General features: G+C 39.1%; 1 protein-coding gene across 6 annotated transcripts in view; it reads right to left on the minus strand.

The window, feature by feature from the left end:
* Positions 1 to 26585, minus strand: part of esrrga (estrogen-related receptor gamma a) — an 88747-nt gene that overhangs the window by 21322 nt on the left and 40840 nt on the right. For 4 of the 6 annotated variants that reach the window (XM_047363929.1, XM_047363925.1, XM_047363924.1 and 1 more), the window contains 2 exons: positions 17930 to 18040; positions 15295 to 15477 (listed from right to left, as the gene is read on the minus strand). In XM_047363929.1, coding sequence (XP_047219885.1) covers positions 15295 to 15477; positions 17930 to 18040 — 294 coding nt within the window. The remainder of the gene's footprint in view (positions 1 to 15294; positions 15478 to 17929; positions 18041 to 26585) is intronic. The other 2 variants (XM_047363927.1, XM_047363926.1) reach the window with 1 other exon arrangement.

Below are 26585 nucleotides of genomic sequence, written 5' to 3' on the forward strand. Positions count from 1 at the left end.
CTTTTACTTTCTTATGGTTAGAAAAACAAATTTCACACCCAATGATTAGAGTTAGAATTTTTTTTTATGTTGTTGATTTTAAATAGTAAACCATAGAAAAATAAATCACCTTAGTTGGTTTTAGCACTCTTCTTTAACCACACTTGACAAAACAAATAAAAACTCAAAATGAAATACATATAAGATCAAAAATGTATTTTATTTTCAATTTAGTCCCATTTACAAAAGATATATTACACACACAATTATACACCTGGATCCTCATCCTCTCTAAGATTCTTGGTTAAAATATATTTTTCTCTTTTTTCCCCCTTCCCCCCTTGTGCTCTTTTTTCTTCACCACCCCCCTTTTCTCCATGTGGCCTGGGGGAGAGCAGAGCAGTCATAGGGCTGTGGTAGCCTCTAATCAGTGTGAACAGCCAGCTAATTACCAAACCCTCAGCCCTGCCTGACTGTTAATTGCATACATTAGACACCATCAGCAGCACTGCAAGATTAACACTTAAAATCTTCCCATTGCTGTAGTGAAGATGAGTGCTCTGTAAGTGTGTATGTGTGTGTGTAAAAGACAGACACAGAAGAGAAGAGGCATAGTGTGTGTGTGTGTTTTAGTATGTGTGCTGTCTCTATGGTTGCGGGTGCTAATATTTAACACCTAATTAGACCCAAAATGATACCGTCTCAAAACGAAGGTGTTGTCTAGCGTTTTAGCTGTTGCTGTAGTGGGTTGCTTTGGTGGGGGCAGCTGGTCTTTCAGGTCGTCCAGGGCAACCCCAAGTCTCCGTGGAGACGACAGATGGAGTGACATTAAGAGCATCGCAGTGGAGCCATTTCAAATAATAAAATATCAATATTTACATTTTAATTACCCACTTCTATCTCCACCAGGGCAGAGTCAAGGAGTGTGTGTATGTGTGTGGTTAGGTGTATGAGCACTGCAAGCTCCACTGAGGCCAAGTCTTCTTGACTCCATACAGAAACAAGAAGGATAACCTTCTTGCTCAAAGGATAACCTTCAGTTCTACTTATTAGTTTTTATGGAACTAAATGTAATGCAACAGTCTGCACTTTATTTTTCAGCCTTTAACTACTCATAATCTTTTCACATTTTTACCTTTCTTAGGTCATCCTACTTTTTCCTCATCCTCCACCTTTGCATCCTGCCATTCCTTCCATCAATATAATGCTGACACAGGCCGGATTGACCACTCTGTGTGTGAGCATGTGCATGTGTGCACAAATCTGTCTGGGGAATTAACTGTGTATACACACAGCTGAGGAGCTTACAAAGTAACTTTTCCTGTCTGTCACTTTCTGACAAACACATAAATTGACATGTAATACTCCTGGCCACTACTAATGGTTACAAATTTGAAATGTAACAAGATAAATATAATTGTTGATAATACCTCAATCAGGTATATTTTTGTGACAGATTGTCCATCATGGTGTTGGTCCACCTTGTGTGCCAAAACAGCCCTAGGTCATTGAGGCATGAACTCCACTAGACATCTGAAGGTGAACTTTGGTGTCTGGTACAAAGATGTTAGCAGCCGATCCTTCAAGTCCTGTATGTTGCAAGGTTAGGCCTCCATAGATGGGACCTGTTTGTCCAGTACATCATTGATTGAATTGAGATTTTGGGAACTGGTTTGCCACTTTGTACCCCTAGTCACACAAACTATGCAATTCAGATATGTTTCTATCCGAACCAGCATTAAATTCTTCAGCACCTTGAGCTACAGTCTGTCTGTTTGGATCACATGTGCCAACTTTTGCTCTCCACATGCATCAATGAGCCTTGACTGCCTATGACCCCGTCGCCAGATCACTTTTGTAGATACAGAGCCCTGTAGCCCAAAAACAACCCAACGAGCTTATGTTTTGGGGATGTGTTGGCCCCATTATGTAGCCATCATGAGATGGCCCTTGTTGATTTTTACATTAACTTGGAAGACAAATTATTTTCTTACTGCCTTATTTATCCCACCCAATAACAGGTCCCATGATGATGAATGTATGTTATTCACCTACTTGTCAGTGGTCATAATGGTTTAACTAATAAGTATAACATGTGTGCTTTTTGAAGAATACAAGGTAACAGGGCTTTTACACTAGATCTAACATTAATTTTTCTGTTACCAATGTATTGAAAAGTAGTAAAAACAAACACCACAGGGTGCTCTGCAAGACATAATTTGTGTATCAGCAGAATCTTGCTGATTGTGGCTTTAAAACAAACCCAGTGGTCCTCATCCAGGCCTGGTGTCTCTATATGAGATTATGCGGGTGTGTTGATTCTATCTGCCTAATCCCCCGTAGCTTCCATAAAGGGAGCACCACTGAAACACCACAGGGATTAATTTACCATTCACAGATTAGAGATATGGTTGCCAAAATCACCACAGAGAACCCAGTCAGTTAGAGGATAGGCTTCAACCACTGATGCAATGCAGAAAAAAGGAAGGAAAGGGAAAGAAAGACATAAACAGATGGATACAGCAGCAAAGATAAAAACGAACCCACACAGAGGCTCCTTTCCTGAAGCACCATGTCTTTATGTCGTAGCTTGAAGACAAGAACATTAGACCTCATTCCAGCTCCTCATCTGGGCTTGAAAAAGCCTGGGCTGAAAATCTTAATTAATTGTCCAATAGTGCTGTGGGGTCATTATGCATTGCAATAAAGAAGCGTGTAATTATGAGATTTAACAGCCATTACCAAGGCCAGGAACTCATATGTCATCATCAGCAACCAAGCCAATGGTTTGGTTCGGCTGTGTGTCTTGATAGACAACACACACACACACACACACACACACACACACACACACACACACACACACACACACACACACACACACACACACACACACAATACACAAATAGTTTTGCTTTATGAAAGATAGTATTCTCCAAGCTGTCAGACCACAACAACGTGGAAATATAGTGGTCTGACAACTAGGAGAATACTATCTTTCATATTGCAAAACTATTTATTGTGTACTAATGAACAAGGATACATGTTGACTAAAAAATAAAAAAAAATAAAAAACTATCAACTGGAAAGCTGACACACAAACATGACCCCCCAGCTGTGATCACAGCCTGCTGATGATACATCCCATCAAGATTAAGGAGACACAAAAATACACATATTACTACTGATGTGTGTGTGTTTGTGTTTACTTTTGGTTGCCCTGTAAACCAATGAGAGGACAAGTCACAGCAATTTACCACACAGCATGTGGAATGTGGCAAACATGAAGGAATTAAATGATGTGTGCAAAGGCAAGAGTCAACTACATAAAAACTGAACTAAATACAGTCCAATTTTTAAAACTACAACCACACATGATGTGCAGTCCTATACCACTGCTTGCATACAGGTGCTTTCATTTGCACATCCGTAGAATTTTTGTACTTCTTATGTTGTTCACAGTTGGTGACTGTCATATTTTAAACCAATGTTTCCCATCTGATGGATTCCATGTATGTTATTTAAAAAGAGTAAATGGGGAAGAAAAGATGAGAGAAAAAAAGCAGGAGAAAAGAGTGATACAACAGAGAAGATCAGCAAGGAAAAGCTAGAGGAGAATAAAATGAAGCGGACTAAGGAGGAATACAATTGAGAATGGAATAGATAGAAGGATAGAGAGGAGCAAGGCAGGGAAAGAATAACCATTTCATGCCTGTCTGTGAACTTTGCATGAACCAAGATAAAATAATGTGAAGCCATGACAAGCCTGTCCCTCCTTCCGCTAGATTTGCAGTATGCATACCTTAGGTGCGTGATACGTGTGTGTGTTGAGGTGGATGAATCTCTGCATGAGCTCTTGGTGTGTGTATCTGTGTGTGTGCACTTCAACAGATATAACAGGATGATGATGATTTGAAATGGAGTTTGGCCTGTGCGTAATTATGATCATCTATCTTTATGCCCCGCCAGCATATCATATCACATCATATCATTTCTCTCTTTTTCCATCTAAGACAACTGTACAACTACACGCACACACAGACAAAAACTCACAAACACAGAAGCAAATTGAAAGTAGTAAAAGCTGACTGTTTGTTAGTAATGACTTAGATAATGATGGGCTCAGATGGTCTGCCGATTTATTTGTTACTGCTTGTCTGGTTTTGATGTATTATAAAAATGTGTGCGTTCGTGTACGCACGTACAGCTGCTTGTTTAGAAACATGAATTTTTAGAGTGCGTCTTTGTCATTTCATATTTGTTGTTTTGCCACAAATTCTTAAATTTAACAAATATGGTTCAATCTGAGCCATTCTACTGCGGTTCTGGTAGTGTGTTTAGTTTCTATGACATGCTTAAAGGTGCTCCATCCATCAACTATGACCATGCTAAAGAAACACATCCCCACAACATGATGCTGCCACCACTATGATTCACACAGCGGAAATTCTTTTCATGGTAAGGTGAGGTGTTAGTTTTCTGCCACTCATAGTGCTTTGCATTTATGAAAACATTAAATTTGACCCAAAGCCATTCTTCCACATACATGCTGGAACCTTTGCATGGCTTGTGGCAAACTACAAATGGGACTTATGGCTTTCTCCTATGGCATTTTTCCACAGATCCCAGCTTAACTGATTGCAAAGCTAATCGTTTTTCAGGCAACACATTCTCTCATTTGGGGTGGATGGACATGTCTTGGTAGGTTTGTAGTTGTGACATACTTTTTAAATTTTTCAGATGAACGAAATGTTCAAAGTTTGGGATATTGTTTTACAACCTAACCCAGCTTTAAACTTCTCTACAACTTTATTTCTGACCTGTCTGCAGTACTCCTTGGTCTTCTTGAGAATGTTTGTTCAATAATGTTTTCTAACACATCTTTATGGCCATCACATAACAGCTCTATATATACTGGGATTCAATTACACATAGGTGGACTCTTTACAAAATAGGTGGCTTTTGAAGGTGGTTGGTCCCAAGGTAGTTTATTTTGTGGTATCAGAGTAAAGGGTGCACACCACATTTTCTGATTTGTTGTTTGTAAAAACAGCTTGAAACCCATCAATACTTTTCCGTCCAGTTCACAATTATGCACTACTCTATCACACACATGCTAACCCTAACAGGCACACCCACAAAAAAATACATTGAGGTTAGGGATGTAATGTGACTAAATGTGAAAAAGTACAAGGGTTTTGAATACTTTTGCAGATGGGTTTGCCACATGTTTTAGCCACCTGAAGTTATGTGTGTTAGACAGTCAAGGATTGTGACATTATCTTGAAAGAAATAGAAAATGACAAAAGAAACATGCAAAAGTTGTGTTAACAAGTTATATATAATGTGAATTTATCAAAAAGGTAAAAGGGTGTTGCTTGCTGTTGTTGAAAAAGCAAAAAGCCAGGCACAGCCAAGAAAACTGCTCTGTTTTCTCATAATGGTGATATGCTTCTGCCTCTCATGGGCTTAATCCAATAAAATGAGCCCCACTTAATTCAAACATTAGAATCTGATATCAAATATTCTTTCCCTAATTTGATTTCATCAATATTTGTTTTCATCTGCAAACTGGGATGTGTTTGTTTGTATTGCAAAAGGAATTCATGGTTGTGGTGGGGCAATGGAAAATAAGATATCTCTTTTGCATGAATGTGGACAATAAAACAGACAAACACACTCTCTCACACAAGCAAACAGACACATATTAAACCTCGGGGATGAGCAGAAATGGAAATCAAACACGGTGAACAGCGCTGAAGGAAAATCAACAGAGACTTGATGCACACGCTTGCAGATAGCCATCGAAATCTACCAAGGCCCATTAACTAAATCAGATTGGGATTCTAAATGCAAATCAGATTCCAATAAAGCCAGATTAAGTTAGACATCATTACAGTATTGAAAAAGCAGTCGATAATTTCACATCAAAGAAAGTGAACCCAACTCAAACAGTTTAAATCTTCTAAAACTTAAATATTTTTATTGATATAATGTGCAGATATACAGTTGAAACCAAGATATTTAAATACACTGTATAAAAAGACCATTTTCTCCTCACTATCTGACTTATATCACACAAAAGTTTTTCTTTTTTAGGTTAGTTGGGATTATCAAAATTATTTCTATTTGCTAAATATCAAATAACGAGGGAGAGAATTATTTTGGGTTAGAGAACAATTTTTAAACTGCTTCAAATTCAGACATTTACTTATATTCCTTTAGTATTTGGTGGAAAACCCTTTAAACTGTGGGACTTGCCTCAAAAGTTTTATGAATGTTACCACAACCTTCCCACAGTGGTTTGCTGGAATTTTGGTCCATTCTTTCTGAAGGAACTGGTGTAGGTTGCCTCGCTTATATTCACCTTTTCAGTTCTGTCTACACATTTTCTATGAGCCTGACATCAGGGCTTTGTGATGGCCACGCCAAACTTTGATTTTACTGCCATTTTGCTGGATCAGTGTCCATTTGGAAGACTCTTTGTGTGCAAGCTTCAAATTCTTGGGCTGATACCTTAACATGTTGCTTCAGTGTTTACACAATGCTCTTTCCTCATGATGCCTTCTATTTTGGGAAGTGCACCAGTACCTTCTGAAGCAAATACCTACAAAACATGATGCTGTACTCCACAGCTGGGGTGTGTACTTGTGCTTGCAAGCTTTCATTTAGATGTCTTGAAGTAACAACAAAAAAAATATTAAACAATTATTAAATTAAATTATTTTGGTAATCGTAATGGAGTTAAAACAGGAAATGCTGCATTATATATAACAGATGGAGAGACAAAATGGTTATGTCTCTTTTTATACAGTGTATTTAATAATGTGGTTTTAACTTAATCTTTCAGTTTGAACTTTTTATGTGTTTTGTTCTGGTTTTTTGTGGGTTAAGAAGGCACCAAGCATGCTGTCACTATCAAGGTGAACCAGTGTTCGCAGACAGATTGAGGGCAAATGTGTGTGTCAGTATGGGTATGAGTGTATTTGTTGACATATTTAACACTGACTGTTTAAATTACATTTTATTAAACTACCTAACTGCTTTGAGAGTGGGCACATTAAAATATTAATTAAAAAAGATATAGCAATGAAGAAAGGAAGGGAGGCAATTAAAACTTGAAGAAGGAAATAATGTGTGATTTTAGAAGTTTTATTCCAGCAAAGCTCACTTATTTGCCAAATGGAACAGAAAAGTGTGTGAGTGTTGTATTTCTTATTCTGGCTGATGTCACCAAACACCAGCCTTTTTACTGACTTTATGAAGAGGCTGGGGGCTATGTGGTGATATCACCAGTTTAAGCAACCCTCTCTTGGTGCACAAACCCATAGAGAGTATCTCATTGCTCCGTATTGCACAGTTCTGTTTCTGCAGCAATAGAAACAAACTGATTTCAGCAAAGAGAAAGAAAAAAAGGCTAGTTGACAGGGACAATTTAAATACAAGAGTGTAGGAGGAGACAGAGGTTGACAGTTGAGGTTGGCTGAAGAGATTAAGGATACCATGGAGTTAAAGCAAGTGGAAGTTATTTCAGACCATGAAGGAACACAAAAGACAGAGAAAGCGAGATGAAAAAATAAGGATACAAATGAATCAGAGATTATTAGGCCCGAGCAGGAAAACTGCAAGGGCCTATTGTAATCGCTCGAATTCTTCTTCTTATTATTCTGGGGACTTTTGGTGGGGCAATATGGGGACTTTGCCAAGCCCCTACACGCGCACACGCTTTTACCCAAAATTGTCCCCCGCGTGAAATTTTTGTTCTTTAATGTCGCCGAACTGTAAGTCGTGGAGATCTGAAATTCGGCACAATGCTAGAGCTCCTCAAAACAAGAAAAAAGTCTCTTGGGGGTATGCCCTAAAATGCACAGGAAGTTGGCCATTTTGGATTAAAGGCCGATTTTTGCCCGTTTTTCACTTTTACTCACCTCCAACTTTAACGAACTCCTCCTAGGGATTTTGAGCTATCGGGTTCATATTTGGTCAACATGCAGTTAAGGCATGGGGGATTAAAAGTTATCAAAATCGTGAGTTTTTGGCCATGTTTAGGGGGTGTGGCCGGGACACGAACTTGGCGTTCGCACCGAAAGTGAAAAATTGCGATAACTTTCCCAAAAAAATTCCAAATCACACCAAAGTTGGCATGAAGGAGGACATTCGGGTTCCCGACAATTCGATGGGGTCATATGTTGACATTATCAAAACCACGCCCCCTCAGAACAGGAAGTCACTTTTTTCACTTGGAAACAAACCCCTCTGACCCTCTTGACCCAATCAACTTGAAAGTGTGTCAGAAGACAGATAACTAGTGGGTCTAACTTCGTTTGAGGCACAGTGTCTTTTCATAAAAGGGCGTGGCCGTGGCGGCGCACCGAAGTCAGACGTCACGCCATGGCCATATGTGTGCCTCTAATTTCCACATAGATCATCTGATCTACACCAAATGCAATGTGATTGATCCTAGTCCAGTCCCCAAAAGAGATCTGATGCCATATTTGCTGGGCGTGGCCTAATGCGTCCACAGCGCCCCCTAGAAAAGTTTTAAAAATCAGCCCCAAGCCATGCTTTGACCGAGGAACCTGAAATTCGGTACACATATGTATCTTCTCAGAACCTACAAAAAAGTCTCTTGGAGCATTGGTCCTGATCCAACAGGAAGTCGGCCATTTTGGATTGAATTTGCCATTTTGACCCTGTTTTGGCCGTTTCTAACCCGCATATCTGAGCGAACTCCTCCTACAGCTTTTCACTTAGAGACTTGAAAATCACTCAGTATACTCTTAAGGGATTGAGGATCAAAAGTTATCAAACGTTTTTTCATACATGAAAGCGTGTGGGCGTGGCCACGCCTCAAAATATGACTTCTTGCCATAAAACACTAAATTGATATAGCTCCTACAAGGAAAGTCACAGACAAATGAAACCTTCCGGCATTGATCTGCCTCTAGGCCCTGAACAATATTCACTGATCAGATGCTGACATCATTGATGCCCTGCCCCCTCAGAACAGAAAGTGTCACGTTTTCCTTTAGAGAGTCAATGTTTGATGTTCTTCCCCTAATCAATGTGAAACTGTCCCAAGTAACAGATAACATCATGGTCTTAGACAGTCACCAGTACTTACTGCTTTTGCTGGAGAGTGTGTCTATGATGGCGTGGTGTGACATCATAATGATGGGTAGGGTACGCCACGGCCATACGTTTGGCTCTAAATTACACATGCATGGTCTGATTCACTCCAAACTGAATATGCTTGATCTTTGTCAACCCCCAAACACCTCTATTGGATTGCATTGGAATTTGGATCAATAGCGCCCCCTAGGACACTTCAAGGGTTATATCTCCCTCGTACATCATCGGATCCACTTGAAATGTAGTATACATGATCAAGAGTTAATGATGGACATTTTGACACAGTCAATTGATTATGTTGTTTTAGGCCCGCCCACAAACAAACAGGCGACTGCAGCGTCCTTCTGGAAGATCCGATTTACTCCAAATTTTCAATGCTTTTTGCCAGACCGAAACTCTGCATGACCGAAGATCATATGACATGTTGCTCAAAGTGCCACCTACTGGCGACGTGTTGAAGTGACGCGGTCTCATCGTATGTGGCGTGCATGAGGTGATGCCAGGCTCCTGCGGTCGCTCAACAGCCCAAGTTGCGCTGAGGGGTGCGAGGGCCTTCAAAGCTGCTTGCAGGTTTCTAGTTTAGCTTTAGATTCATAATAGTTCCTGTCTTGAAGGCTTTTTAGTCAGCTCTTTTTTAAAGATTTTTTGGCACTACTGTCCATCATTGAACTGTAATTTGAGGGAAAAGTCTTAAGACTTCATTGTCCCCAATGGAAAGCTCATTTCCACAGACCAGCCCCTGGACTCCCATTATCAGCAGGCAGAATAATACAGTAATACTACCCAGAATACATGATAGAAATACAGAGCTCAACATAACTATAAATGGCATCCCAAGGCCTTTTCAGGCTTTTCCCAAAGCGAGCCCTTCTGCACCTCAGTGTCTGCATCCTGAGGGCAAAGGGGTGAAGAGAGACGGAGAAAATATGCAACAAATGGCCAGAGATCAGGAAACGAACTCAGGACAACCACATTGAGGACTATAGCCTCAGCACATGGTGCATGTGCTCTACTAAGTGAACCACCCAGCACCCTTTTTAGTGAGCTTTTAGGTAACTGACGCACTACAGTCCTTGAGTTAAATCTAAACTAGTTTTAATAATGCAGTCTCACTTCCAGTTATTTCTGTGACATTAAATATTTCCTGGTTTACTCTAATGCAGTAACAGAAAGTGTTTTAGCAGTTTATAGTGAAACTGCTCAAAAAATAAGCAAAACAAAGTTAAAATGCCACTCTTTCATTTATAAATTGATGCCCTCATTACAGTAGTTGAAATTTGCTAATAAAAAAGGTCAAACTACAGAAGTAGTCTTGTTAATGATTTGTCAGACAAAAGTCATTCAAGTGTCTTGGATCCCAAGATGGTCATCCCACTACTTATTTATTCAACACCATCCTAGTTTGTTCTTGATCTCATTGAATTACAAATTATACCAAGTTGAATTACTGTTTGAAAGCAATCTTTCAGAATCCAACTATTATCTAATGTTATTTAGTTACATTTTTATATGGTAATGAATGATGTGTGCAGACATAACATGGTGGACATCCACCCTCACATCCCATCACCACCTCCACAACTCATACTCGAACCGCCATATCTCCACAGGGACTGATGAAATGGCTGGACCAATGGCATCAACCATCCTCTTCCCATCCCCCATTTGTACAACTCAATCATGCCACGTTAAAAGCCGACACATAGACCGCTTATCCTGAGTGTCAAAATTGAAAGGGGAACAGCGAGGGAGAAAGGCTGTAAGAAAAGACAGAGAAAGTAAAAAGAGATAGGGAGGCAAAAGAATAGGGGGAGACCCAAGAGCAATTTCTTCTTGAATAAGAAAGAAAATGGGAGGGGGTTGTAAAGAACACTAATGGCAAGGGCCCTGGTTCTGGTAAAAAAGAAGGAAAAAAAAGGCTGTGTTATAGGTTCCAGCTCTTATTCGTTGATTCATTCATTTTTTCGTTCCTTGGTCTCTCGTCAAGTCAAGTTCTCGCCCTGTCTGTCTTTCTCTTTTGTGTTCGCATGTCTAGATAAGAGCTGCTAGTATGACTGCCTGGAAGCCATTTAGTTATTATGGAAACAGAGAGAAAGAATGAGTAAGAGAAGAGAAAAAAGGATGAAAAGACTAAGTCTACTGACAGATAAATGGCTCATTCCGAATGGCCTTTCTTTTCTTTAATTCACTCCCTTATTCTTTTCTGTTCAAATATTTGCTGTTCTCCACGTCCTCTTCCCACCTGACTGAACTCAGGTCCTCACACACACACAAATCCATGCTTCACCATGACATGCAGCCTAATATGCATCTGGAGTTGCCTTTTTGAGAGCTATTAAAATTAGATCTTCTCGTCACTAATCCATATTATTGGACGGTAAGGCCTTTCATGCCCTTTGAATAATAACTTCTGATATTTCCACATAAGCACAGTTCCCAGAGTGTGACGGCTTACTCTTCATGCTCCATGCACTGTGAAAAGCTATGTGTGTGTATGTGGACTTCTCTCAGTTTAAATTAGCAAAAGGCTCACCTGTGCTTATGTATATGTGTTAAAAGTACAGGCGTATGGTTTCTTTTAGGACAAGAAGAGGCACACTGCTGCTGAAACCCCATTTTCCTTTCCTAATGACATATCAAATGTTTGCATAGGGCCATGTCAGTATGAAAATGAATGCACATACTTATATCTTAGAATACAAGAACCAGTCACAGAGATATGCGTGTTTGTATAATGTCAAAAGTGTCTCAGATTAGGCATTTCTGTGTGTCACACATGACCAGCAACACACACTCAGACACACACAGAAACGCAGCCCTAGTCTTGTTATCCGGGGTCCTGTCTTGCAGGCAGCCTCTCTAACACTGAGTGATGTTTAAATTAGTTTACAATTTAGGCTCCTCGCTATCCGCAGACGGCTCTTAACTCAGTGTGTGTTTGTGATGTGTTTTTTTTCCCTTTGTGTTTGTGCGTGTGAGAGCGTAACAAATTGTTGCCAGTACGGCAGACATCTAATGACTTCAAATTAGCTGCCTGGCGCTCGCCTTGACACGTTGTTACCACTGTTAGGAGCCTTTGTGTGCGTGTACCGCGAATGTGCATGTGTGTATGTGCAGCGCTGCGCAGCCATATCATGAAACATAAATTGGTTTCGCCTCCCCTCTCTCTGCCTCTGTCTTTTTTTTGCCTTTGTCTCTCTGTCTCTCTCCATCAATTTGATTAAAAAAATTACTGTACCATGGCAAGCAAAGGCTCGTGTACGTGCGCACACTAAGAACACAGTCATCCCTAACACGCACGCGCGCCCAACAAGATGTGAAACAAGATGGCTGCTAACAGGTTAATAGGTCTTTCTTCCTCTGTTCTTGTTTATGGTGTGTGTGCATGTGTGTGCGTGCGCGTGTGTGTGTGTGTGTGTGCATGTGAGGAGCTGATAAAGAATGTGCAGGAGGTGTATTTCTTTCTGACAATCCTCTCCACTGTGAGTGAACAGTAGATCATGCTCTGTGAGGACATCACTGTTCAGTGCTGTAAACAGTGAGGATTTCATAAGGTGCTCATATCACACACACACACACACACACACACACACACACACACACACACACACACTTGGAAGATGAAGAGTTCTATCTTTCTCTCTGAGCAGTGGATTGCCTTTCTCATTCATCTAATCACACCATCTTCTCTTCTCCTCCAAGCAATCGGTGTGCTTCACTCCCTTCTTACAGAAAGCTGCGCACACACACACACACACACACACACACACACACACACACACACACACACACACACACACACACACACACACAGATACTACACTCAGCAGATAACCTGTCTAACTTGGACTGCTTGTAAGAAAGGTAGACAAAAAAGAAACAGTTGTTGCGGTGCAAAACAAGTATATTAAATAAACAACACAAAGAGGTGTGAGTGTATATTGTCTCCCAAAAGTATTAAACTTGTTTCACATTTTGCTTTCTTACAACCCAATAAAATACCACGTTCAGTTTATTTTTATTTGGGGTCTAGTAATGGATCAAAACAAAGTAGTGCCCTAATTGGAAAATGGATGGAAAACAATGGATGGGTTTGTTACAAATATAAATATGAATAAATAAATGATGTGTGGCAAGAATTTGAATTCAGCTGTTGTGAGTCAATGTTCTGTAGAACCACCTTTTGCTGCAATTACAACTGCAACACTTTTGGGATTCATCTCTCCCAGCTTTCTACAAATAGAGACTGTATTTTTTGCCTGTTCTTTGCAAAATAGCTCTGCGCAGTCAGACTGCATGGAGAGTATTGGATTTGATTTAGGTCTGGACTTTGACTGAGCCATCCTGTCAAGTGAATATGTTTTTCTTCTAAACCACTCCATTATACATTGTCTCTCTGGCTGTAGCTTTAGGCTCATTGCCCTGATGGGAGGTAAAACTTTGGCCCAGTCTCAAGTCTTTTGCAGCTCATCTGTTTTCCTGCCTTTATCTCCATCCATCTTCCCATCATCTTTGAACAGCTTTCTCTCCCTGGTGAAGTAAAGCATCCCCACAGAATTATGCTGCCTCCACCTCGCTTCATCATTGGGACAGTGTGCTCAGGGTGATGTTTAGTGTTCATTTTCTGCGACACCTAGCATTTTGCATGTCCAACAAAAAGTAATGTTTTGTTTCTAAAGGACACTCTTCACATGATTGTTATAACCCCTACAGAGCTTGTTCACTAATGTTCACCAACAAGCCTCTGAGGAGATGCTGTATTTATACAGATTTTAATTTACACACAGGTGAACTCTATATTGTGTATAGGGGGAATTTGAAGGCAACTGGGTAACAGAAAACAGGGTCTGAAAAAGAAAGTATCATATTTCTTCATTTCATTTCTTTCATTTCATCTTCATTCTATCACATAAAATCCCCAAAAATATTTTGATGTTTGCAGTTATAATTTTCAATCATGTGAAAAACGTGGTATGAAAAGTTTTGCAAGCCACTGTTCCTGGTAGCTTTAGATGTGTAGGCATATTACAAACTCAGCCGGATGGAAAGACAGTTGAAAATGAAAACCAAAACAGGACTGGAATTTGTGAGACACACTGAAAAACAGATAAGTATAGGAAAGGATGGGAAATGTGGTATACTGTCCTAAAAACAGAAAAAAAAAAACATTTTTTGTGTTATTCTTAGTTTATGGATCAATAGGTATGTCTGCTTATTGTCCATATGGCAGCACAGAGATCAATACACTTACTAGGGGCAATGTGTATTCCTATCTCACTCACTCAATTCATCTCGATTTTTCCTTCTTACCGTTATTTTCACATTATTGATATCATATACGCATCATTCATGGACCCTGTTATCCAATGCCACCAACTTTATTGGTATAGATTTACGCAGCATGACTAAATAATATTTATGTTTGTAATCTGGTATTTTCCCCTGTGCTTTACAGCCCTGCAATGCTGTCCTGCTGAAGCAAACCAGGACAGTATTTTCTTCTCTTTTATTCTGTAATTATTTTTATCTGACAAAAGGTCAAAGTGTTCTGCTAATCTGTTTATCTGATATGCTGCTCCTCCCTGGAGGATCCTTTAGAAACCCCCAACCAGTTTGGGCACTTTATTGTTATTTTTCTTACTTACTGTCTTCCTCTTTTTTTAGATATAATTGTTGGTTTTGCTATTATGGTAATTCTTTTCATCTTGTACTGCAGATCAAGAGAGATTAAGGGAGAAAAGGGGTTAGGGGTTGGTTTAAAAAGATTAGATTGAGTTCTTATTTTCTCTGTGGATAGGCACTAAAGTGTTACAGTGTAAAATGTCTGTCTGTCTGTCTGTCTGTCTGTCTGTCTGTCTGTCGGTAAATTTTGCTGCCAATACTAATCATTCATCCCAAGCATCTCTTCTACATACTGTTCAGTCACACACACATTTGGAACATCAAATTAGCAAAAATGTACGTGTAAACCTAAAAGACACAATTGTAAATAAAGGTAGTCACAGATTATGTCATAGTTTAGACGTTTCTGTGTGACCATGTATGTCTGCAGACGTTACAGATATACAGTTATAGACTTCCTCAAATCCACACATTTAGTTGCGTTTCTGCATCTTTGTGTGTTGCTGTTTTTTTTTTTTTAAGTGTATTGAATGAGATTGGAAATTGAATTGGGATTCCTACCTGGGATGTGTTTGGCCCAACCAATGTTGACAACCAGCTCTCTGTCCGCCAGATCACACAGTGTGGTGAGGGCCTTGATGTCGCTGTCGGGTACTGTTGGGTCAGGCATGGCGTAAATCTTTTCCGGCTCGGCCACCAGCAGGTGAGAGACGATTTTGTTATCTGCAAGGCAGCCAAAGGCAACTGACATGACCACCAGACAAGGAGACAGACACAGAGACAGAGAGATAGTGAAATTTTTGTCTGGGTAGGGTACAAGCTGTTCCACACCATTCAGGTGCAAAAATATGAAAGGTCATATGTACAGTCCCTAATAAAACATCTGTTCTGACTAAATACACCTGCTGTGAGTAAGTATTTGCCACCTTGCAAATTTCTTCTCTTTTTGATTTTTGTCAAACATAAATGCCTCAGATCATCAACCTTAATAAATACAAAATACAATTTTCAGATATGAGGATTTCACTTATTAGGAAAAAAAGCTATACAAACTAACCTGGCCCTATCAGTGCCCCCTTTTCAGGTCAGGAAGAAATCAGACCTGGGTGACCTGGGTTCTAAACAGAAATGTGATTACTTAACTTGTGATTCAACAAAGGGGGCAATTGTATTTTTAAATAGGACTAGATTGATTTGCATACCTTTTCACTATTTTATAAATGAAATCCTCATTTAAAAGCTGTTTTTATTCACCAAAATTATTCTTGTCTAGTATTAGAAATGTCAGAAATGGTCTGTAGGGGTGCAAATATTTCATCACAATACTTTATATTTTTTCATGTAGCATTAAAGGGCTCAGCAAAAAAACACAAGAAAAGATGTGGATAAAAATATATAACAACAGGCTCATTTTGTGCCAACTAAAAACAAAATAAGTAATTATCATTGGTGAGTTCAAACAAAAAAATGCAGGTGCCACAAAAAAAAAAAAACATTCATTCAAGATTTCCATGTAGGATAAGCTTCAATGTGGGATTAAAAGTAATTACAACAAGTAATTAAAGTTAACTAAAATGGTTTTCTTTTGCACCATAGCCTTGAAAGGCTTTACGGGTGGATACAGAAAGAAAGGATAACTGAAAGCTAAACAGCTCTGCTGGCCAGAGTGACATGTGGTGATGAGACCTCTATGGCCCATTAGTAACAGACTGATATCCTACTTCCAAATTAATCCACAGACTAATCAAGCATGGGGATGTTGGTGCAGGATAGAAGAGCAGGAGCAGAGTGAAAGATTGAAAAAGAGTAAGAGGAGATTAGGGATGAAAAAAGACAGGCAGATAAAAAAGCCATGAAGAGATTGTAAAAGACGGACAGGAAGCATCCAGAGATGTGATAACTAGGTAGATATAAACAAGAGGGAGTGAAACAGAGTTGTGAGGATAAGCTGTGTATTGATTTTAACACAGTCCACCCCCTCCAAATCTTTTATATTCACACAAATGAAATGCATGTATCCGCACACGCATGGTCCAACTCCGGGGTCATTTGAGCCTCACCACTCCGAGTCGCAGTATCTGAGGGTAAATCTTATTTAATGTTTCCCTAATTAGAATCAATGGAAGCCCATTTCCAAACCCTCGGCTATTGTTCTGTTTCCAAACAATCAATTGGGATGGTGAGGCTAGGGATTGGGCTACAGACAGATAGGTTGTGTGTGTGTTTTTGTCTGTGAGGATGACAGAAGCGCAAGAGGATTTTGTGTGTGAGACAGAAGTAAAAGTAGATACGTGACAGAAACAAATGCAGAAACCACAGATAGGAGGAACATTTTGACTTGTTCTTTGTTTTAAAAAAAAAAAAGTTCTTTCTAATCTTAACAGAGCTAAAGATTTTACAGTTTACAATGAGATGGTCATTTAGCTAGTACACATTCATCCTCTTGGTATGCCTGCATAAACGGAATGTACACAAATTCAGTTTATCCCATCATTTCAATAATTAGTGTTGCAGAAGTTCCAGTAAGCTGCCATGCAGCCATTCAGCATATTGGCTGACAGTAGAATATGCTTCAGATTTAAGCAAAATGGGCTTTGGGGAGCAAGCTGCTAAATACTGCTCAATTTGCACAACATGTGTGTATATGTTGTGTGTACAAGCAGACGGTTAGCTAGAGAGCTAACTCTAGTTTGATGTGGTTGCCAGATTGGATTTAATCCGGATTAGGGTTACGGCTGTTCTCCTGCCCACCCTCCCTGTTCCTCATTCTCTCTCTGTCTGAGAAAAGCTCTCATTTAGGTTTAATCTCTCCATGTCTCTACCTGTCTCTGTCACTCTCACTCTCACTCACTCTCCCTTGTTAGGTTTTCACTCATTATGCTTTGTTTTTATTCTTTGAAAATAGCACCCAATCCAACAGAAGATAAACAAATACCTTTATGGTGCCATATCACTCACATAAATGCTGTGATTGCAAACTAGCAGCAGTAGAAAAAAGGGTGATAAACATGGCTGTAAACTGATGGGTTTCTCTAAAACCCATATTTTTGTAGGTGTGTGTTCTCACTTGAAATGTTTTTTATTGTCCTAATGTTTCTGTTAGAATAGATGGTAATTCAATATCCTAACACAGATTACACATAGTCATACAGCATATAGTTGAATCTGAAATGTTTCTGAAAGTTTGTGCTCTTACACGGCTTTTTGGGGGGCAAAGCCAGCTGTGGGTTCAGGTACGGGCTGTTGTCTGCATCTATTCGGCGTTTGTATTTCTGTCTACCACCACGGACCCTGTCCAGACGAACACCTGGAAAAAAAAATACCAAAGAAAGGAAATAAGTATTATTTTCGTTAAGGCAAAAGAGACACTGATAAAAAAGAAAATACATACATGTCATAGTCTGAAAGAAACACAGATTGACTCAGGGAACAAACAGATAAAAGAAGATGTCTTAAATAAAGTATGGTGTAAAGCAGAGTGTATTTTTCTTGTTTTGGCATTTGGCCTTTTTTAAATTTTTATGTTTTTTTTTTTTTCCTAAACTTTTTGACTTTTATATTTCACAGAAATCTACGGCCAAAATTTCAGTGTTTTCCCACGTTGTTTCTGCGGTTTTCCATCTTCATGTTGCCCAATCTCTGCTGCTCGATTGCCGTCTCCCTCTATGTCTCGTTAATTAATTGACACAAAGGAGTCCTAATTGAATTAGGCCAATCCCTCAAGGGATTGGATGTTACCGTGGTTACCACTTAAAGGTGGATAAAGAAGACAGAGGTGTTTGTGCTTTAGAGGAAGAGAGGAAAGGGCTGGAAACAATAAGAGGAGAAAGGAAAGGCCTAAAAAGCTCTGAAAGTTTTTAAAGCATACAGAATTTTCTTTGTTGTTTGACTTTTGTACCAGTTAGAAAGAAGGCAGGTAACGTGGGGGGGGGATGACAAAATATTTGTATAAAATAGATGAAGAAATGTGTACATTTTTTCCTAATGGCTTTAAAATGTTGCAACAGTAAAGGAACAGTGAAGTAAAACAGTCCATCTCTTTGAACACTGCAAAGGTGAATTAGCTAAAAGCTATAATCGGTGCATCAACTGGTGACATTTATGTTGAAGTTTTACATTGTACCTTTTTAAATAATGTCAAAGTCAAAGTGAATTATTATTTGGGAAATAGAGCACTGTAGTTGTTTTATTATAATTGTGCACACCGTGTATACATACACAAAAAGCTCATTTGTTTTTTGTTATTGTTGACATGCAATAGGTAGCAATTTATATAGAGTTCACTGTAAAGTATGCTGAGAATAGTATGGAATTCTTATGTTTTACTAATTAATGGCAACAAAATTTGTAAAGCTTTTTTGACACATTGTGCATTTAAATTATTCCACTGTTATAAATCTAGACAGAGAAAAAGAAGGAAATGAGACCAATGAGAACGTGAAAGCAAGTAAGAGATTTGCTCACTCTCAGAGATTTAAATCATTTGGAAATTATGGTGACCACATTCAAGACAACACAGATTTACAATAAAGGTTTCTATTACGAGCAAAGAAAGATGTCAGGTAGGATGTTCCTACTATAAAATAGGCTTGTGAGTACTTATAATTGCATCCTATATCTATTATATTAAGGCTGTGCACCATCCTCTATATGATGATATACATAGAGAGAGAGCGCGGTGTACAATCACATAAATGTTTGGATAGAACTTTGTCATTCAATGGCTTTTCCTTATTTTTATTATTTTCAACTGTGTGTGCGTGTGTGTGCGTGTGTGTGTGTGTGTGTGTGTGGGGGGGGGGGGGGGGTGTACATGTTAATGTGTGCAACTGCTTGAGGCAGAGATAGGGGGACAGAAGGACTGACAGTCCAGGTACAGTGGGGGGCCCAGTGTCAGCAAACGGTCAAGGGACTCTTAACACCAGGAGGTACAAACCAAGTCATACACCTATTCTTTGCTTTTTCCTCTCACATACACACTAAAACTACACATATTTTTCTAACCTACAGCCCCATGTTGAGTTTGTAAGTCGTGACATGCAGCATGCTCATAAGACTTAGAGATGTAAACAATGTAGAGGGACAATAAAATGAAATGTAATTAGAGTTTTTGTTTCTAACAATCATTTAACCAGCATTGATCTGAAAAAAAAAAAAAAAAGCTCAGTCTGTAATCTGAGGGGAGGGAACAGTAAAACACAGTCGTGACACCACCAGCGTGGCCACAAAATTAAATAGCAGCATGACATCAAAACAGGAATAGAATATAAAAAAACAAAAAACAAAAAGCAGCTGCCCGTAATGCTACTTATGGTTATAGCAAAGCCAAATTAATGCAAGTGTCTACAGACAAATGTATTTATCTGAGGTTACTACCTTCCCTGTCCGGTACAATGACCAGACTAAGCTTCAGTTTTAGTTTCAGTTTATTTATATAGCGCCAATTCACAACACATGTCGTCTCAAAGCACTTCACAAAAGTCAGGTACATACATTCCAATTAATCCTAACCATTGAACAGTGCAGTCAGATTCAGTTATTTATTCAAATTAGATAAAATGTTTTTCTGTCTAAGGAAACCCAGCAGATTGTATCGAGTCAGTGACTTGCAGCATTCCCTCCTCCCAGATGAGCATGTAGAGACAGTGGACAGACACTGGCGTTGACCTTGCAGCAATCCCTCATACTGAGCATGCATGTAGCGACAGTGGAGAGGAAAAACTCCCTTTTAACAGGAAGAAACCTCCAGCAGAACCAGGCTCAGTGTGAGCGGCCATCTGCCACAACCGACTGGGGGTTTGAGAGAACAGAGCAGAGACACAAAGAGAACAAAGAAGCACTGATCTAGGAGTACTTTCTATGGGAAGGAAAAGTAAATGTTAATGGATGTAGCTCCTTTAGTCGTTTCACCTAGAAAGAAAGAACAGATAAACTCTGAGCCAGTTTTCAAGGTTAGAGTCTGCAAGAGAGCGCATAGAGTTAGTCACAGTAAAAGCTCAGTCAATTGCCATGTCTAGGAGAGAGAAAGGGTTAAACACTAAAAGACAGGGCCATGTGGGTCATCGGTAGAGGGTGAGCATTAAGTTGTTGCCAGCAGAAGCTTGGATAATTCCCCTCTCCAGAAAGGTGTCACAGGTAGACACAGAGCCAGGCCAGGTGTAGCTTCTAGGAAGAGAAAAGAGGGAGAACATAAAGTTAAAACCTGAAATAACAGCAAATAATGCTGAATTAGAGAGTAGTGTTAGAATGTAGCGAAGAGGGTGAAAGTGGTCATTATGTCCTCCAGCAGCCTAAGCCTGTAGCAGCATAACTACAGAGATAGCTCAGGATAACCTAAGCCACTCTAACTATAAGCTTTATCAAAAAGGAAAGTTTTAAGCCTAGCCTTAAAAGTAGACAGTTTGTCCATCTAGAGCCCACTGATGGCCATGGTTATACTAAAAACCACAACGACTGGGATACCTTTCTCTGTCAGATTGACCATAACCATTGGAAAAGAGAAGGGGTCATACAGGTAGCAGAAATGGAGGGTGTGTTTGCACCTCAACCATAACTGAGCCGGATTAGCCTAAACCTGACTCCCCCTTACTCCATCCCACAGGGAGGGAGGAAGGCGGAGGTAAAAAATAAGGAAGATAGCTCAGGATAAACTAAGCCACTCTAACTATAAGCTTTATCAAAAAGGAAAGTTTTAAGCCTAGTCTTAAAATAGACAGGGTGTCTGCCTCATGGACTAAAACTGGGTGCTGGTTCAACAGGAGAGGAGTCTGATAACTAAAGGATCTGCCTCCCATTCTACTTCTAGAGACTCTAGGAACCACCAGTAAACCCGCAGTCTGAGAATGAAGTGCTCTGTTAGGAACGTATGGAACAATCAGATCTCTGATGTACGAAGGAGCTAAATTATTAAGGGCTTTATATGTGAGTAGGAGAATTTCAAATGCTATTCTGTATTTAACGGGGAGCCAATGAAGGGAAGCTAAAGTAGGAGAAATATGATCAATGGATGTATTTATTTATTAATAGATCCTGATGACTCTCATAACTGGCACCTTTATTGTAAGAATATATTTAAATAAAACTGTATATTGGAATGATCAATAATTAAATTACCGTATTTTCCACACTATAAGGCGCACTTAAAAACCTTTAATATTTTCAAAAAATGACAGTGCGCCTTGTAATCCGGAGCGCCTTATATATGGATCAATTGGTTAATTGGTTGATCCATACTGGTTGTACACGGCGCTCTGTCAAAATGTTTCAGTACGACTGGTAAACTACAAAGCCGCACCGCTTGCAGCATTACAGCTATCGTAGTCAGGGGTGTCACCGAAGTAATAGCGGTAAACACCTGTACTGTGCTTACTCCTAGTCCAACAAAACTTGTGTGTGTATAACGTTTGAATGTACTGTTGCAGAAATTGCCTGAACTATATGTGATTAGAAGCTCAGTGTGTGGGGTGTATGTTTCGTGTGTGTGTATGGAAGATGTTGACATTACTCCTCCGGACAGAGGTGGCGCTGTGTGCTGCCGTAGCTGAGAATCAAGAGTGAAGGAGTGACGTCGGTATTATTGTGTGTGTGGGGTGGGTAGAGACGGCGACCGGAGCAGCGGTGTATGAGTCTGTAAGCCCTGTGTTTTTACGTGCTGCAAAGTCATTAAAAAGAACCCCGAATCTCGTCAACAACTCAGTGTTTTGATGCTGTTTCTTCATGCTCAACTCAGCAACGTATGAGTGAGGGAGTTAACCCCGTGGAAACTAGTAACTTCGGCCCTGGAGAAAGTGTCTCCCCTGTGTCATCAGACTACGGTCAGGGGACAGAAACAGGAAAGGTTAACAGTACTAACATTTGATTTAGTGCATCAAACTGTTTCTTTTACGTGTTTACTGAATCAGGGAAAAGTTCCCTTTCACGTTTTAACTAACGTTTGATTTCAACTTCAACTTCATAGACTCCAATGCATTCCTAACGTGCGGTTGGCTCTATTCAATAGAATTCTATGTAGAGGAGACCTTACCATGAGAGTGAATGGAGTTATCAGAACGCTGGTTTGTAGTGTATTAATAAAGTTTGACTGACTGACTTATCTGACTGTTTTGTTGACATTCTCTTTAGCACAGCTCCATCTAGTGGATGCATAACGCAACCCCAGTCAAACGTTTGACTGCAGTAGCTTCTATTCTATGCACCTTATAATCCGGTGCGCCCTATTTATGAAAAAAGTTCTAAAATAGGCTGTTCATTGAAGGTGCGCCTTATAATCCGGTGCGCCTTATAGTGCGGAAAATACGGTAATCTGGACTCTTATTCCAATGTTTCAGTTTGTTGTAAAATTTCAATAGATGGTTGATCTTTTAATACAATAAATATATAACTAATTCAGATGGGGAAATGGCACAAACAACTCTCCTGCTGAGCAGATTTGTGTCTTTTCAATCAGCAATGTCTAATAGTGCTTTAAATAAAATATCCATAGGTTTACACTCTGCAATGATGTTGTTGGAATATCATATACTGTTATTTTCAGGGTACTACATTTTTTGTTGTTGTATTAAAATGTATTTAAGGTTTATAGAAGATACTTTATTTGCCCTATGCTGTAAATTAATGTTGGCCTTATAAAGAAGATGAGGAGGTTTTTAGTTAGAATAATTTCTGAATTCAACATACAGCTCTAATAAAGGGTCAGTCTTTCAGCACAAAACCCAAATATAAACTCAGACGATCTTGAAATTGCTTTCTTTTACATTCCCACTTCCAATTCTTCTTTCTCATACACCTAAAAGACCCTGAATTCACTTCATAAAGAGTCCCTTCTAACTACCTCATCCATTTTCCACCAAATTAACTCTCCCTCAGCACTGATTAATGGTCAAATCTAAATGAATCAAATTAAAAATTGAAAATTATATTTCCAAAGCTCACAAAAAAGAGACAGGAGGAAGCCCTAGGAGAGTCTGTTACCTCTTCTTAACAAATGAACCTTCAAACCATAAAGAATGGCCAAGGGAGGAAGAAAAGGGGGATGAGATGAGAGGGAAAAAAGACAAGAGAAAAAAGAAGCATGGGGGAGTAAATGTGAAAATTAGTAATAATGAAACATAGAAAAGGAAATAGAAAAGGCATGCTAGGACAGAAAAAAACACAAAATAAATAAAAATGACCTTTATTAAAACATGCAAAATGAGAAAAGAAATCGTAGAAAAGAGAAAACCAAAAGTGGTAAAATATCAAAAGAATACAGTACATATTCACAGTGACATATACCTTGAACTTTTTCACATTCTGTCACGTTATATCAACAACTTTCATTGTGTTTTATTTTGAATTTTATGTGTCAGATCTATCCAAAACAGCACATAACTATGAAGTAAAGAAAAAGTTACATTGTTTTCTTTTCTTACATTTAAAAATCTAGAAAAGTGTGGTGTGAATTCATGTATTTGCCCCTATTAATCTGAAACTCCTATATAAAATCCAGTGCAAACAATTGTCTTTACAATTTGACTTATTACTAAATAGAGGGCACTTGTGTGTACTTGACTGGATAATTATTAGTTTAAGAAGAAAATATTAGATTTGTTTTTTCATATGTACTTCCCTTTGCAGTTTGCCTGAAGCAGGGGACATAGAAAACATGTAGAAGAATGTGTTCTTCTCAAATGAGACCAAAGTGAAACCTTTTGGCTTACATGCAAAATGCCATGTGTGACAAAAACGTTACACCACACATAACCCTAAACACATCATCCCCATTGTGACACATGGTGAAGGCAGCATCATGCTGTAGGGATTCTTTTCTTCCATAAGGATAGAGTTAATGTTAAGATGGGTGGGGTCTAGAAAAAAATCTTGTTAGAAACTGCAAAAGGCAATAGTTTAGAATGATGCCTATTCATGTTGTAATGGCCAAGTCAAAGCCCAGACCTAAATACAACTGAGAATTTGTGGTCACACTTGAATATTTGCTATTAACAGAACCTCTCCATCTAGTTTGACTTAATTGTAGCTTTTTAGCAAAGAAGGAAAAACCTAATCCTCTATACATGTAAAGCTGGTATTGACACACAAAAAGACTTGCAGAAGTAATTGCAGTGAAAGGTGAGTCTACAGAGTATTGACTCAGGAGGGTTAAATAAAAGTGTATACCAAACTCATTAGATTATGTAAAGTTATGTAATATTGTATGTTTGTACTTCCCTTTTTTGTACTGTGTAGTTTGTGGTTTTGAAGTGACAAAATGTGAAAATTTCAAATAAATGTATTCTAATAATTACTTTAGATGACACTGTAGATGGAGACCAAAAGAGGCCAAAACAGTGTAAAGAAAAACACAGTGATGTCGAAAAGAAGACAACTTCAAGTAACAGCATACTTTAACTTACATTCCCCTTATTCTCACACACAGAAAAAACATACCTGCAAATTTGTTTTGGTGTTACTGGCAGGTTTTCGAACGTTTTTGTTCTTTTACCAATATTGTACTATTTATTGTTATTTTTCATACATGCAGTTATGCATGCACATCCACCAAAGTGCATCCACAAACACTGTGACAGTGATGAAGGTGAATGATTTCTATCGTGGGAATATTGCTGTCTGTCAATAGCCTGATCTCCACTGATCACATCAGGATAGATTTTTTTTTTTTTTACGCTGTGCTAGCGTCACTCTGTGTCAGCATATGTGTGTGTGTTTGTGAACAGATGAAGGATTGCAAGCGAAATGCCTTTGACACCTGAATGCACATGTAGGAGAAAGGCAGAGGGGAGAGGAAAGGACAAGAGGATAGAAGGAAAAACAGAAAACAGATTGATTTTAGATGGTCAATGAAGATGATGAGAGAATTGGGGGATAAATAAGAGTGAGAGTCGTGGGAAGGAGCACAGGGGAGAGTAGATGGACAAGTAAAACGAATGAATTTTGGTAGATCACAGCCAAAATGAGCAGTGGGCAGACACTAAAAAAACAAATTGTAGAAGACAGAGGAAAATTGAGAGACCACATATTCTTTCAGAGCATTAACTGTGTTAAAGTCTTTCTCCCACCTAAACTAGTTTTACACACAGAGAGTTAGATGTTGTGTTCATGTGTGTTAAGCTGCAGTGTGGATGTAATAACATTACAGTTTTTCCTGTGTGGCTTTATGGACTGATGGGTGAGTGTAGTGGGCAGGACAAGAGTCCCATTTAAATCTAGTGTGTGTATCTGTTACTTGTATTACTCGTGTCTGTGGACATAAGTCTGCAGACATGTTTGCATTGCTTGGACTCACATCCTTTTGCAAAATGTAAGCCTTTCCAGCATGTATAAAATGATGAAATACATACCTGATTGAGCCTTACCCTTACAATGTAACGTAATGAGGAAGTACAGTGTATAAGTATCTATTGCATGAATTGATATAAGTGGAACGCAGAGAAAGACACAGACAATTAAAAACTAACATATTGTATGTACAACAAAAATGTTTAGAATGCCCTGTTTGTGTCAGACTGTAATCCAAGGCAAGAGATAAAATACAGAAGGCATGATAGAAGTTGAGAGGAGAATGTGTGTGGTGTCATGCAGTGATGTTTGTTTAGACCAGAACAGTTCTGAATAGCCGTGCCTAAGGCAGTGGGCAGGTGGCTGTCACTGGAGTGTGAATTTGTAACTGTGTGAGTGAGATCGAGTAAAGTTTGCTTTTCTGGTTGTTGCTCACATAACGCAATGAAACTATTACCTGAATATTCTACTGCACATTTAAGTATCTGAGAAAAGACTTCCTGAAAAATACCTTTATAGAACTTTACTCAATATGCTGTTGGTCTATCTGAAATTGTATTTTACATGGGTCTAAATTT

This window comes from Girardinichthys multiradiatus, chromosome 4 (assembly GCF_021462225.1).
Source record: "Girardinichthys multiradiatus isolate DD_20200921_A chromosome 4, DD_fGirMul_XY1, whole genome shotgun sequence".
Taxonomy (NCBI): Eukaryota; Metazoa; Chordata; class Actinopteri; order Cyprinodontiformes; family Goodeidae; genus Girardinichthys; species Girardinichthys multiradiatus.